The sequence below is a fragment of the Microcaecilia unicolor genome, chromosome 12 (genome assembly GCF_901765095.1).
Source record: "Microcaecilia unicolor chromosome 12, aMicUni1.1, whole genome shotgun sequence".
In the NCBI taxonomy this organism is placed as follows: Eukaryota; Metazoa; Chordata; class Amphibia; order Gymnophiona; family Siphonopidae; genus Microcaecilia; species Microcaecilia unicolor.
In genome coordinates, this window is record NC_044042.1 from 6,664,841 (window position 1) to 6,680,169 (window position 15,329).

General features: G+C 45.4%; 2 protein-coding genes across 5 annotated transcripts in view; both read left to right on the forward strand.

Moving 5' to 3' along the window:
* Positions 1–15,329, forward strand: part of LOC115482058 (complement receptor type 2-like) — a gene marked incomplete at its 3' end in the record, with an annotated part of 504,947 nt that overhangs the window by 223,236 nt on the left and 266,382 nt on the right. The gene's annotated exons all lie outside the window — the stretch shown is intronic.
* Positions 1–15,329, forward strand: part of LOC115481517 (6-phosphofructo-2-kinase/fructose-2,6-bisphosphatase 2) — a 37,799-nt gene that overhangs the window by 10,261 nt on the left and 12,209 nt on the right. For all 4 annotated transcript variants that reach the window (XM_030220713.1, XM_030220715.1, XM_030220714.1 and 1 more), the window contains exons 4-12: positions 1,121–1,187; positions 1,268–1,342; positions 4,196–4,252; positions 4,778–4,902; positions 5,706–5,913; positions 8,252–8,398; positions 9,280–9,384; positions 12,351–12,480; positions 13,402–13,464. In XM_030220713.1, coding sequence (XP_030076573.1) covers positions 1,121–1,187; positions 1,268–1,342; positions 4,196–4,252; positions 4,778–4,902; positions 5,706–5,913; positions 8,252–8,398; positions 9,280–9,384; positions 12,351–12,480; positions 13,402–13,464 — 977 coding nt within the window. The remainder of the gene's footprint in view (positions 1–1,120; positions 1,188–1,267; positions 1,343–4,195; positions 4,253–4,777; positions 4,903–5,705; positions 5,914–8,251; positions 8,399–9,279; positions 9,385–12,350; positions 12,481–13,401; positions 13,465–15,329) is intronic.

Genomic DNA, 15,329 nt, shown 5'->3' on the forward strand with positions numbered 1-15,329 from the left:
CCAAATCGACAGTACCGCCCCGTAAGCACAGCCACCCAGTAGTAATGTCAGTTGGTGTGCGCTATTTCCCGCAGGGGGCATTCCCGGTGGTAATCAGCAGCGTGGCACTTTGGCACAGGCTGCATGAGTATTGCACGTGTGGCATGTGAGCCCGTACCGCTAGCTCAGTGGGTGGCAGTAAATAGCCACTCGCTACATTTAATCCTGGCGCATGGCTATTTACTGTCCCCATTGAAAAAAGCGTATTTTCCCAGCCCAGGGGTGTAGGTACGTGGGGCCACGGGGGCCTGGGCCCCCGTAGATTTGGCCCTAGACCCATCTCGACCCCCCCCCCCCCCCCCCCCCGCTGCCAACTCGCCATCAACCCACCGTCGCCTACCTTTGCTGGCAGGGGACCCCAACCTCCGCCTGCCGAGATCCTCTTCTTCCGACGCAAGGCTTCGTTCTGTTTCTGTGAGTCTGACGTCCTGCATGTACAACATGCAGAACGTCAGACTCAGAAACAGAACGAAGGAAGAAGAGGACCTCGGTTGGTGGGGGTTGGGGGTCCCCCACCAGCAAAGGTAGGCGACGGCGGGGGAGGGTTGGCGGCGGGAGGGGAGGTCGAGAGGGTCATCGGCGGGGAGGGGTCAAAGTTGGCAGCGCCCGGGGGGACGGTGGCGCTGGGGGGGGGGGCTAAAATGTGCCCCCTCACCTCGGGCTCTGGACCACCCGCCGAAGTCTGGCTACGCCCCTGTCCCAGCCACGGTAAAAAAATGGCCCAGCACACGCCAAAAACTAGCGCCCGCCCTACTGCAGTCCCCTTTTTACCGTGGCTTAGTAAAAGAACCCCTTAGGTTTGTAAGGACAGCTACACGTAGAAGTGGCATCAGTTAAAAATCACTACTTCGTGTGAAAATGCTATATTATAGCTGCCGATTTTGTGCCACTTATTATTTTGTAAAATGGCTGCCAGCATATGTTGAGTGGAGCTTTTTTGTAAAATACCACCAAAAATAGGCCTGAACATCTCAGTTCTCATCTCCACTTTTCTGTGTAAAACCAGCCTTCTCAGATGGGAGCGGGTACATAGTTTGTTTCATGATCTGCATCTCGGTTGCTATATTTCATTTCCCTGCAGACGTTGTGCCTTAGAAGCACTGGAAGATGTGAAAATGTACTTGACAGAAGAGGGTGGTCAGTTAGCGGTAAGAAAGCATCGTCTTTATTTAAAATTTAATTCCGTCCGTTGCCAACCCAGTAATGCTACGCTGTTATTTTCCCTTAGGTATTTGATGCAACCAACACCACTCAAGAGCGGAGAGACATGATTCTAAACTTTGCAAAGAAAAATGGTTTTAAGGTGAATATATATGCATCCTTCTTTTCCTATGTTAGCACGCAACTCTGGAACGCTCTACCAAACGTCATAAAAACAACGCACGACCTAACAATCTTCCTAAAATTACTAAAAACCAACCTGTTCAAAAAGGCATATACCACAATGATCCATCCTAAACACCAAACAACGCATAATTAAACTCTGGAATTCGTTGCCGGAGAACGTGGTGAAGGCGGTTAGCTTGACAGAGTTTTAAAAGGGGTTAGACAGTTTCCTAAAGGACAAGTCCATAAACCACTACTAAATGGACTTGGGAAAAATCCACAATTCCAGGAATAACATGTATAGAATGTTTGTACGTTTGGGAAGCTCGCCAGGTGCCCTTGGCCTGGATTGGCCGCTGTCGTGGACAGGATGCTGGGCTCGATGGACCCTTGGTCTTTTCCCAGTGTGGCATTACTTATATACTTATGTACTTCCAGAACTAAACAAAACCGAACTCTCTATACCTGACTGCTCAAACCACTCTATCAATAACGAAAGTTAACGCTTTATCACTTAATCTCTCACACCGGAAATGAACTGATTATCTAAGTTACTCTATCATTTATGAACTTAATGAAATCCCACATTGTATTTCTCATTCCGGAAATGGCGATCGCCACTACGGCATACTGTAAGCCACATTGAGCCTGCAAAAAGGTGGGAAAATGTGGGATACAAATGCAACAAATAAATAAATATATATATTTTGGTTGCCTGTATATGATTTGGTTGCAGTGGATAAGAAACCTGCAGTTTTAGAATATCCTCTTAAAACACAGGTTCTCTTGAATAACTTAAACACAGTCGTATATACTCATTGAGCCTAAAATTTTCCTCCAAGGTGACCCCTTGTCTGCCGCCGACGTTAAATCTGAATATGCAATGCATTGAATATCTAGATTTATTTTGGCCGCTGAAATATTAACCGGCTATGCCAGTATTCAGCACTAACCAGTTAAGGGCCCTTTTTACCAAGCTGCGGCAAAACGGGGCCTGTGCTGGTGTTGTTTACTGCTGGCTAAAAAGGAAGTGGTACTTTCCACCCCCAGGACGCCATCATATCCAGCGCTACAAAAAATACTTAAGAACCTTAAAGTGTTTTTCCTCTATTGGTTCTCCACTTATTCAATTTTTTCAGAATTAAAGTCCTTATCCTTAATAAGAGCTCCACAGATTCCCTGTAGCTCTGAAACGTTACTCTCTAAAGTAGCCACTTTGGCAGATTGCTGGTCCAGTGCTTGAGCCTGAGTAGAGAAAGTTCCTGATGCCAAGATTAAATCAGAAGAAAGTTCAACTTTACTCAAGGAAGAGTTGAAAGTATTGAACCCCTCCCACAGTGTAACCAAAGTAACAATCGTCACTTTTACCAGTTCCATTGGAAGCCCCTTCCCCTGCTGTGGTCACAGTACTCACTGCTGTTGGATTTGCAAAGCTGCTGCAACTGGGTCTGATTGCAGATTCCCCCCCCCCCCCCACCGGAGAGGATGTGAGCATTGGGGGGGTCCTCTATCTCCTGCTCCTTTGTTCAGACTCAGAAAAGCTTCCAGATTGTGGTGAAACCGAGCTTGGGGCAGGGCTTAGAGGAATCCCCGTTAACATTGGTGCCAGAAGATAATGCTTCTGACAGGGCGGAAACATCCACTTCCCCCGACCATGCTGGAGCTTTTGAAACGCTTCAAGTGTAATCTGCCTCAGCGACTGCCCCCCATCCCCACCCAAACTGGAGGCTGCTGCTGGATCTTTCCCCTTTTCTTCCCCATCTGCCTTGGGGAAGGCATCAATTACAAAGCAACCTATGCATTCAGCTTCTCCTATATAAGCACACAACTATGGAACTCTTTGCCAAAAGCTGTGAAAACAACCTATGACCACCTAAACTTCAGGAAATTACTAAAAACCAACCTGTTCGAAAAGGCATACCCCACCGATCCAACATAAATACCTACATCCTAGAACACAGTAAAACCAAAGCTCGTAATGGACAATATATAACCTTCCTCCCCTCGATCCCATTGTACCTAAAACACATGCACCATTAATCAACCATTATATCACCTTGTATTTGTATCTACCGGTCTAGGCGAATGCCTTCACGGTACTATGTAAGCCACATTGAGCCTGCAAATAGGTGGGAAAATGTGGGATACAAATGTAACAAATAAATAAATTCAGGCAAGTCGAAACGCAGTGCATCCGAGAGCTCCCTCACGAGTGTCTTCTCAGGACGCCATAAGTACATAAGTATTGCCATACTGGGAAAGACCAAAGGTCCATCAAGCCCAGCAACCTGTTTCCAACAGTGGCCAATCCAGGTCACAAATACCCGGCAAGATCCCAAAAATGTACAAAACCATTTTATACTGCTTATCCCACAAATAGTGGATTTTCCCCAAGTCCATTTAATAGTGGTCTATGAACTTTTTCTTTAGGAAGCCGTCCAAACCTTTTTTAAACTCCGCTAAGCTAACCGCCTTTACCACATTCTCTGGCAACGAATTCCATCTTGGTGATGAGACTGACTTTTATGTGGCGCTGTTTAAGCGGTTGATGTAGCTGGTTAAGTTCTGAATGCGAGCAACTAACCAGCAAAGTGCCGACTCCGCCCCTAGAATACCTGCTGCTTAAGTGCCACTGAAAATGACTAGTTAGTCCTGAACAGGTGATATTTAACCAGCCAGAAGCCATTTCTGGCCAGTTAAATCATGTTCAATATCAGCCCCAAGAGGAGCAACTCGAGGAAGCTGTGAAAGTCTAATGAGGTGACGGCGTCTTCTGGTTTTATCCTGGCAATCTTCTAAGTATTTCATTATTTGCTTCCTTTCAATATAGGTGTTTTTTGTGGAATCTGTCTGTGATGATCCGGACGTCATTGCTGCTAATATCATGGTGTGTATATTATTTATTTTAACTTAAGATTAGATTTTACCATTTATTCAACTGTATGTCGGGACCCAGTTCGTGAAGGTGTTTATTCCTAACAGAACTTTCCTGCTACCCTGTTGCTTTTTGCAATATAGTTTCAACACCGCCCCCCCCCCCCCCCCACCCCCACCCAGCATAATACAGTCCAGTTGGCCAAGTTAAGATTTATCCTCAACAAAAGTAAAGTACCCTGAATCAGGGGCATAGCTACGTGGGGCCACGGGGGGGGGGCATGGGCCCCCACAGATTACGCCCTGGCCCCCTCTACATTTGACCCCCCCCCCCCCCCACCGCCACATCATCAGGTACTTTGTTAGCTGGCGGGGGTCCCCAATCCCCGCCAGCCGAAGAGTCGTCTTCAGCGCCGGTCGACTCCGGCACCTTGGTTTTGTGATCATCTGTTTCTGACGCCTTACGTCCTGCACGGGGCTACATGCACGGTTCAGATTAGAGATTCTAAACTTAAATATGCTATTGTTATGCCTACAGGAAGTTAAAGTATCAAGTCCTGATTATCCTGAGAGGAATCGAGAAAATGTCATGGACGACTTCCTGAAAAGAATCGAATGTTACAAAGTCACGTACGAACCTCTGGACCCAGATGATACTGACAAGTAAGAAATTTGCAATTTAGAAATGTTTTCCTCTTAAAATGTAGGTATTCTTAAATCACAGGAACAAAGTCGTATGTTTATTACGCCTATTCCTCCATGGTCACACCTTGTTTATCCCAGAGTAAGGGCTATAAACTGAGTTCAGGGGGGCTGATAACCCCCAGCAAACCCATAGTACAGTTTACTGAGGCGGAATAAAAGATATTCCACCTGATGTCAGCCCATTAAAAAAAATGGGGTGACGTAGGGGGTGGCATTAGGGAGGGGGTTAGTAGGTGTTGGCAATATTCAGTGCTGGCACTCGCATAACTGAGCAGGTGAATTTAAGACAGCTCAAAAGCTGCTTTAATTCTTCCCGCTTAGCTATGTGGGTGCTGGATGAATATTGGCTGGCACCTACATAACTTTTCTATTTGGCCTTTTAAAACTTCCTTAGCCCCCTCCAGCCCACAGCCACGATGACGTCCCCCTGCCCCCAACTAGGTATGTTCCCTCGGGCCTACCCGATGTCCCTGGTTGTCTGAGACAGGAGTGAAGCCTCCTCTCTCCTGCCCCTTGTGGCTTCCCTAAGAAAATGGCTCTCACAAACTTTCGCAACAAAAATCTCAAAAATAATCAAACAAAACAAGGCAAAACAGCAAAGAGCAAAAAAAACAAAACAAAAAAAAAGTAGTAAGGGAAAAATTATTTCTCTCCTAAAAATATTGGCTGGTGACAAGTCTTCAACATGTGTTTCTACCCTTAATAATGGCATGCCTTGTGGAAATCTGCTGAAACCCGTGTGTTTTTTGGCTTTGAACTAGAGACCTTTCCTTCATTAAAGTGATAAACGTCGGTCAGCGGTTCCTGGTCAATCGGGTGCAGGATTACATCCAGAGTAAAATTGTCTACTATCTCATGAACATTCACGTCCAGCCACGCACCATTTACCTGTGCCGGCATGGGGAGAGTGAATGTAACCTTACCGGCAAGATTGGTGGTGATTCTGGCCTGTCCACTCGGGGGAAGCAGGTACTGTTTGACCTTTTAACTGCTTTCATATTTTTCCACGGTTATCTGGTTTCTGAATTTTGCTTCCCGTAGACAAGGAATAGAAAAGATTTCCTTCCTAGGTAGGCATTCTAAGGTTACCATGTTTTCCAGTCCTTCCATCTATTCTCAACGTCTCTCCAGTTCTTAATTGTGTAAAATAGAGGCTGGTTTACTAACCTGCAGCAAGGGTCAGGGGGTTTATAGAACACTGCCCCTCACCCTTAAGCCTGGGCCACCTTAAGAACACTGGTCCCGCCTTGGGAGGAAGTGAGCCGGGAGGGGGCGGAGTCAATACCTGAGAGTTTAAAAGACAGGGCCAGGCTGAGATTTAAAGAGGCCCAGGGAAGGAAGAACCGAAGCCCCAGCCTATGCCTTTACTGAATATGTCTAGGTATTGGAAACCTCAAGAGAGGAAGAGAGAAACGACAAATTGTGTTCGGGGCGTGGCAGTCACAGGCCATAGAATTGTGTTTAGCTATAGACCCATGCAAGGATTTTTTTTTCCCCTTCTGAAGATGAGCTTTGACTTTTTGTTCCTAGGCCTGTGAGGAAACAGGCCTCAGATTTACATTAATAAAGCATTTATTTTCATGTTTACAACCTTGTCAGACTGTTATTTTGAAGGCCCACCCCCCCCCCCCCGACCCTTGCTCACAGCATCACAATACAGTTCGTCCTCATTTTTTCAATAGGTGCTATGAGTACATTTTATGAAATGCATGTCTGCTAATCCTTCCCCTGCTCTCCCGTTTTCTGTCCCTTAAGAACACCTTCATGTACCTCATGTAACGGTAGATGCCGTGGGGTAGACTGAAGAAAGATTGCCAAAATTTAGGCAACAGGGATGATGCAATGCTAAGCGTGAATTCTACAACAGCAGTTCCGCACAGAACCAGCGTTATAGGATATTAGTGTAAGTCCGCAATTGTGCGCCTAACTTTAGGGCTAAGTGAGTATTTACGCCATGTCAAAGGCTGGTGTACTTGCTGGTATCTAACTCCTCGGCACCCCACTGACCAGCGCCCCCCCCCCTTAGAAGTTCTGTGCGATAAAATTTGCATTTACAGCTTCTAGATTAGCAATTAAGGTCAGTTGCATGCAAAACTGCTAATTAGTACCAATTAACTGCAATTAAAGCCAGGAGTTGGCCAGTTATCAAGTTGTGCACACAGCTGACCATATTCTATAAATTGCATTCGCAAACTTGCGTCCTAAGCCTAAGTTAGATAGAAGAATTGCTGTCTTGATTTAAACAGCATAACGGTGTCATATCACCAGTGTCCACGCATATTCAGTGATGCCGAACGTACGTCGGCTTTGTTTTTAACCACCTGGCCGGCATTTTAAACAGACCCTCATCACTGTGTTTGAATATTGACCTGTGTGTCTTTAAGGAATGTGTAGCTGAGAAGCATTTTCTACATCCTGGTCTCATTGATAGTCATTCAGGAGATGTACACAGTACCAGGTCGGTGTTTGTTTCAAGATCTGTCCATTTGTGAACACTATTTTTACAATGCTTTTTTCCATTTATATAGATAAAAGAGGGTAGATCTGAGATTCAGCATCTGTGACTGGCAGGCAAAGAGCAGCCTTTGACCTCTGAGATACCAGTGTAAGGGGTCCTTTTACTAAGTTGCGCTGAAAAATGGCCTGCGCTAGTGGAGGCGCGTGTTTTGGTCGTGCGCAGATCCATTTTTCAGCGCACCTGTAAAAAATGCCTTTTTAGAAATTTTGGCCGAAAATGGACGTGTGGGGAAAATGAAAATTGGCGCGTATCCATTTTGGGTCTGAGACCTTACCGCCACCCATTGACTTAGCGGTAAGGTCTCACGCGTTAACCGGGCGGTAATGGTCTACACGCGTGGAATGCCTTTTACTGCCCGGTTAGCGCCGCGTGCCGGAAAAATTACCGCCTGGGCCACATGGTAGCCGGGCGGTAATGCCAAACTACGCGGCTTAGTAAATGGGCCCCCCTAAGTCGTTTGGGTGGTCCCAAAAGATGGGCTGGCACTCGGATGACAGATTTTGCTTAGGAGAAGGCACAGAGCCGAGTTGGCCTGGAGAGTGAGCCTCATTCCAAGGTACGCTTTATTCTGCAGTGCTAGGAAGACTTAGCTAGAAAGTTGGCCTTCTGAAATGAGAGAACTGAGCTGATCGCAGAAATGGAGCTGGAAAATTTGTATCCTCCTAATTTGGTTGTTTTGATGAATGACAGACAGTGCTAAGAAGTAAAATTCGGCTTTCTTTTTTCTTCAATATATTATCTACTTCCCTAGTACTTCCTGTGGTTTTACGGACCGTTCATTTCTCCTAGTTTGCTCAGGCACTTAGACAGTTCATCGAGGAACAGGAAATCGTAGATCTGAAGGTCTGGACGAGCCAACTGAAGAGAACCATCCAGACGGCAGAGGCCTTGGGAGTGGCATACGAGCAGTGGAAAATCCTGAATGAAATTGATGCCGTGAGTGCTTGGGAAAATGTTTCAAAATGTTTTCTGTAACCTATTAATAAAATGCATGATTTTCTAGAGAACCTGAATCAGCCTTTGACATGAAAAATGTCAGTAAGCCAGGAATAAATGTCTGCCATTCCAGAATGGCTCCTGGGATTCAGATTTGCTTACATCACATACCATTTAGTCAGCATAGGTACAAATCCATTTTAATGCTATTTCACTACCATTCCTTTTAATCGGTCATTTCATTTATTTGATTGATGGTCAAAATATGAATGACTGGGTTGGTCTACACTGAAAATACTTGTGAACTTTAGAATCCTGTGTCTGCTCCTCCCCAGCCTCTAAGGAGGGCCTGGCGCTGGAGTCTGTGTCTCTCCTGCTCCTGTTGGGACTCGGATGATTGCGTTAACACAATCACCTGGGTACTGTCAGGAGCAGGAGAGAGACATACCCCATCGCCGGGCCCCCCTTGGAGGTCAGGCCTGGGGGAATCTTGCCCCCCCCCCCCCGCCCTCCTCCCTCTTCAGCCCTGGAATTTAGTTGTGATTTTAGAGAATAATGTCACTTACATGCCTAACTGCCATGAGTTAGACGCCAGTATTTACACTAGCCTTTGGCAAGATGTGCTCTAAGCAAGGCCTTTTATGAAATACCAGGGGGATTCTCAATTCCCACCTCAGCGTAGGAACCTTTTAATCCCATAACCCCCACCGAAATTAGGACTTTAGTAGATTCTCTTGTGTTCCTCTGAGCTGATGCAGAGCCTGATGGTGGGGGCTTTATTCTCACGTACGTGTGCTTGGGAAAAGGAATCCCGCCAAAGTCCTGCAATGTAGCGAGATGGAGGTATAAATAAGTTGTATTAATTGTCACTCTGTCTTTAGGGAGTGTGCGAGGAAATGACATATAAAGAGATTGAAGAACAGTATCCGGAGGAGTTTGCACTGCGGGATCAGGACAAATACCTTTATCGCTATCCTGGTGGGGAAGTGAGTACTCTCTTGAGATGACTAATTCTGGCCTCATAAAGCATCCACATGCGTTTATTATCCAGACAGGTAACCAGGGGTGTGCTGGTAAATTTTTAACAACGGGGGGGGGGGGGGGGGGGGGGGGGGGGAATACATGCCTCTCTCTCCCCTCCCTTGTGTAGGTACGCTAGGCCTACCTTTGCCGAGCCCCACCAGCCAATAAATGGACTGCCACCATTCTCTGCTGCTTGTTTCTGGCTCTGAGCAGCAAGATGGAACCTTGAAAAGTCCCAGCCTGATGCTCAGAGTCAGAAACAAGGAGCAGGGAGCAGCAGCAGTCTATTTACTTGGCTGGTGGGGCCAGCATCACTGCCAGCAAAGTAAAAGAGAATTCAGGAGGGGGCCCAAGCCCACATTTTGGGAGTTAGTTGTTAAAGTAGCCTTGGGGAGGCCTACTTTAACAACCGGCTCCCAAAATTCTTAAAAACTTAACAAACGGCTCTCGCGAGCCCGTGAGAGCCCGCTCCAGCACACCACTGCAGATAACCCCACAGCACTCCGACAGCCACAAAGGAGACTCTGTTTTCCTGAATTTCAACTGTTTATTGCAATAGAAGTAGAAAAGTACTTACAACATAGAGAAGTTGAAACTAGAAGTCTTTCTGCCCCAGGGCAAGAGTCTTTGCACTGGATATTCAACATTGCAGATGAGCTGACAGGTATTTTAGGGACCTGGGTCTGGAAAGTTGGCAGAACTGAGTTGCTTCATTGTAGAGAGAATGGTGCTTGAGAGGTTGGGCTAATGCTTGTAAAGAATTGAAGGGTAAAAATGGAATCTGCTTTCTCAGAAGGAGAGGACAGAGTTGATCAGCGTGATCTTGAGACAAGAGAGTCAGGAGAAGACTCGCAAGGCTAGAGGGCAAGGATCAGAGCAGTGCTTGAGACTAGGTCACAGTGAAGGTCACGCAAGGAGCACTTGATTGGAAGGAGAGGGTCACATGCAACAGCCAGGACTTCAGTGACTAGAGAGAGAGCGTCACATGCAGGGGCTGACCCCCTCAATCAGGACAATCAGGAAGTGACAGAGGTGTGATCAAAGAGGTGTATTTTCAAAGCACAGACTTAATAAAGTTGCATAGTAACCTGTGGAACTTTGTGAGTCTTAAGTGCTTTGAAAATGCACCTCCATGGCTCTGCTGAGAAGGGGGAGGAAGTCACACCAAGGAAATGACCACTAGGAGTAAAGACTATGCACTAAGCAGGAAGTTACTGCAGTTGCCAGTGCAGGCAGAGCAATTACTGGTTATAATACTTGTATTATAGGGGTGAAAGAGTAGCCTAGTGGTTAGTGCAGTGGCCTGAGAACTTGGGGAATTGGGTTCAGTTCCCACTGCTGCTCCTTGTGACTCTGGGCAAGTCACTTAACCCTCCATTGCCCCATGTAAGCCGCATTGAGCCTGCCATGAGTGGGAAAGCGCAGGGTACAAATGTAACAAAAATAAAATAGATACTATTGGAGATTCTACATGGAATGTTGCTACTATTGGAGATTCTACATGGAATGTTGCTATTCCACTAGCAACATTCCATGTAGAAGGCTGCGCAGGCTTCTGTTTCTGTGAGTCTGACGTCAGACTCACAGAAGCAGAAGCCTGCGCGGCCACATTGCTGATCTGCAATGGCCGACTTCTAGTGGAATGTTGCTAGTGGAATAGCAACATTCCATGTAGAATCTCAAATAGTAGCAACAGTGGAGGAGTGGCCTAGTGGTTAGGGTGGTGGACTTTGATCCTGGGGAACTGAGGACCTGAGTTCAATTCCCACTTCAGGCACAGGCAGCTCCTTGTGACTCTGGGCAAGTCACTTAACCCTCCATTGCCCCATGTAAGCCACATTGAGCCTGCCATGAGAGGAAAAGCGCCATGTAGGAGGCTGCGCAGGCTTCTGTTTCTGTGAGTCTGACGTCCTGCACGTACGTGCAGGACGTCAGACTCACAGAAGCAGAAGCCTGCGCGGCCACATTGGTGATCTGCAAGGGCCGACTTCTACATGGGACAGTGGAATAGCAACATTCCATGTAGAATCTCAAATAGTAGTAGCAACAGTGGAGGAGTGGCCTAGTGGTTAGGGTGGCAGACTTTGGTCCTGAGGAACTGAGCTCGATTCCCACTTCAGGCACAGGCAGCTCCTTGTGACTCTGGGCAAGTCACTTAACCCTCCATTGCCCCAGGTACAAATAAGGACCTGTATAATACTATGTAAACCGTTTTGAATGTATTATGCATTTACTTATTATTACATTTGTGCCCCGCGCTTTCCCGCTCACCGCAGGCTCAATGCGGCTTACATAGTAACAAGAGAATACAATCAGTAGAAACAGAATCAACAAAGGGGTATGTGATAGGACAAATGAACAAGGAGGAAATGGGATAGAAGAGGTATGAGAAAAAGGATAGGGATGGGTAAGGCGGTGGAGCGATTAAGGAGAAGAGGGGAAGAGCGTGGAGGGTAAGAAGGTTGGTAAGAGATGTTTCTGAGTCATTGTAGATAGATGATTTGCTTATGTTTGTTTATGAAAGGTCAAGTCACTTGGGTAAACCCGTTTGAATAGATGGGTTTTCAGTTGTTTCCTAAAGGGAAGATAACCACAGAAAGGAGGTAAATCAAGTCCCATCCCCTTTCCCCTCGCCATTAAGCGGTAGAACAGATAGTAAAGGTTTAACTAGCGTGCCAAGGATAGGAGTTCCCTATATAGCAGTTCTGACTTCATTAGAATCCACTGGGATCAAATGAGATTTTCGAGAATTCAGTGCAGAATAGTTCATTTTTAAATAAGAAAGCTGTTTTGGAAAGTTATTTTTAAAAGGATACCAAACAGATGCATCACATCCTGCCGCTGCACAGGAACGGTAACATATGTTTCCTTCTAAACCCAGGATGCCAGCACTGGCCTGATTTTGAAAATTAATTGTATTTATTTTCAGTCTTACCAAGACCTGGTACAGCGTTTAGAACCTGTTATCATGGAGCTGGAGCGTCAGGGAAATGTGCTGGTGATCTCGCACCAAGCTGTCATGCGATGCCTGCTGGCTTACTTCCTGGATAAAAGTGCAGGTATGTATGTGTGTATAGGTAGGGCAACGGGCAGAAATGTCCTTCAGTGCATTTATTTGTGGTTTGCATGCATCTTGGAGAAGAGACAGCTGAGGGGAGATACGAGTCTATAAATTCCCGAGTGGAGTGGAAATGGTAGACGTGGAATTGCTTATTTTCTGTTTCCAAATATACAAGGACTAGAGGGTGTGCAATGAAGCTACTAAGTAGTAAATTTAAAACAAATCAGAGAAAATATTTTGTCACTCAACGTGTAATTAAACTCTGGAATTCATTACCAGAAAATGTGGTAAAAGCAGTTAGCTTAGCAGGGTTTTAAAAAAAGGTTTAGATAATTTCCTAAAAGAAAAAAGTCCATAAGCCATTATTAAGATGGACTTGGGGAAAATCCACTACTTTTTCCTAGGATAAATAGCATAAAATCTGTTTTACTCTTTTGATGTATTGCCAGGTACTTGTGGCCTGGATTGATTACTGTTGGAAACAGAATACTGGGCTTGATGGACCTTCAGTCTCCCCAGAGTGGCAAGGCTTTTATGTTCTTACACTAGATTGTTTCACTTCAGTCACTTTTGAAGTGGCCTCAGGCACGATGGGGGGAAAAAAAAGAGGAAAACAGAACCTAGCAGACGTCTCCGTTCTGTTCAATCTGAAGAACTTAGGTTCATTTTTCCCCCTAACACTATTCCAGTGGTTCTTTATCATTGTAGCAATCTCTAGCTGTCCTCTTACATAGGGAAAAATAGAACTTTGCAATAATAAGAGGAACCAAGACTTTCCTGATTAGAAAATGCAACAGTATTAGTGAGTATTCTTTTTCAGAAGGTAATTTTTTTTCAAGTTCTACTATTGTAAAACATGCAGAAAAAAATTCAAACCAAGCTGGACTGAATGGATCATGGAATTGTCTTTCTTTTCCAGATGATCTTCCGTACCTGCGGTGCCCACTCCATACCGTGCTCAAACTAACCCCGGTTGCTTATGGTATGTATTCAAGGAACAATAGTTGCACAAAATCCTGCAACAGCAGCTTCCCTTTCTGCGCTGTTGGCGGGACGGTGAAGGCCTTAGTTAACAGATGCTAAAGGCTGGTTTGCGTCCGCATCTCAGAATAATTGAAACATTCAGTTGTGCTTCTTCCTGAGCTATTTTTAAAAACCTGCTCAGGTTACCTTCCACGAATAGCGTTGTTTAATATCCAGGTCAGATAGACATATTGGGCCAGATTCTGTATAAGGCGCCTAAAAAAAAAATCCACGCAGTGAACATTTCCGGCTAAGCGTATTCTATAAGTGGCGCCTAGATTTAGGCGCGGTATAAAGAATATGTTTAGTTGATATCCCAGCGCCTAAAACTACGCACCTCCATTTACACCAATGAAAACGTGGCGTAATCCCTGCGTGTAAATTTACGTGCAGTGGGTCATATTCTATAACCAGGCGCATACATTTTGGAATGCCCTTGAAATGCCCATTTCCCTCCCATAACCATGCCCCTTTTGAACTGTGCGCATTAGAATTTAGGCGCAGTTCATTACTGAATATGCTTATCAAGTTGTGTGCATAAATTCTAATTATTGCAATTAGTGCTCATTATTGCTTGTTAGGCGCTGTTATTAACGCTGATTAGCTTGTTAAGCCAATTAAGGTACGTGCATTGGCGTGGAATATGCTTAACTTTCAGCATGGAACGCTAGGCGCACTATATAGAATCCAGCAGGTTGAGCCTGAAATGGAGAATTTGTCTGTCTGTCAGAAATTGTCAGCTTCAAAGTTCTCATTTCAGAGAAGGCACGTGGATGCCTGGAGGAGACATAATATTTGGTGTATTTTTGTTTTGTCTTTATTTTTACATAATGAAATGTCTGTCAAGACTACCATTGGATTATATGTATGTCATATTTGTATGAGCAGCTCTTCCTTCACAGGATTCAGATGTGCTCTAAACTTGGCAACCGATCTGGTAAGTCCAGTAGGGGGATTCGTGGGTCTCGTGTTACCAGTGTTAACATACATCCCGCTGTTAATATTTGCATTGATTTATTATTTATATATAGGATTTTATTTTTCGAGGCCTGACACTGACCTCCTGCTCTTCAGGCTTCTAGCTCAGTTGAAACTGACCCCAATTAGTCTGCAGATGGTGCCATGAACCCATTCTCCCATTTTTAAGTTCCCACCCCAGAGATGCCAAGTTACCTAGTTACAGGCTGGAGATTTTGGGACAGTCCTGGATTTCTAAGCAAGTTTTCATGCGTAACACACAGGTTATCTGAGCGGTTTGCAATTCTAAAAAGGGGGCTAGAGGGGGAGGAAGAGAGAGAATATGATATGACAAAGGGGTAGATAAGATAATGGAGTGGATAGGTGTTGTGCCTGGCAACCATCTTCGAAAAGCATCACACAGATTAGGTCTAAGCGTGTTCAGAGGAAGGGTTTTAGATCAGAATTTCGTCAGGGTCTGCAGTACTGATTTCAGTCGGCAGGATCAAGCACTACAAATCCCACACTGCTTTGGAGTGTAAGTTCAAAGCCAGGACTGGTCAAAAGTCTCCAGCTTGGAACTGGGTAACTTGTCATCTCTGCCACCCACTGTGAATAATAGTCCTTAGTCACAGGCCAAAATTATAACGCCTTCTCTGCAGCACGGCCACAAGATGGCACTAGTTAACAGCCTTCAGAGGCTGTAGCTAATGCCTTTAAAGGCATCCTCAATCCCAGGCACATTTCTTACATGCCAATGAGCTATTTTGCTGGTCTTACTTTCAGGGGATTATTTTGTAATTGCTCGCATGAGTGAAAAGCGTATGTATGTTTCATTCTGTGAACTTTGCCAGATTTTCAAAGTAC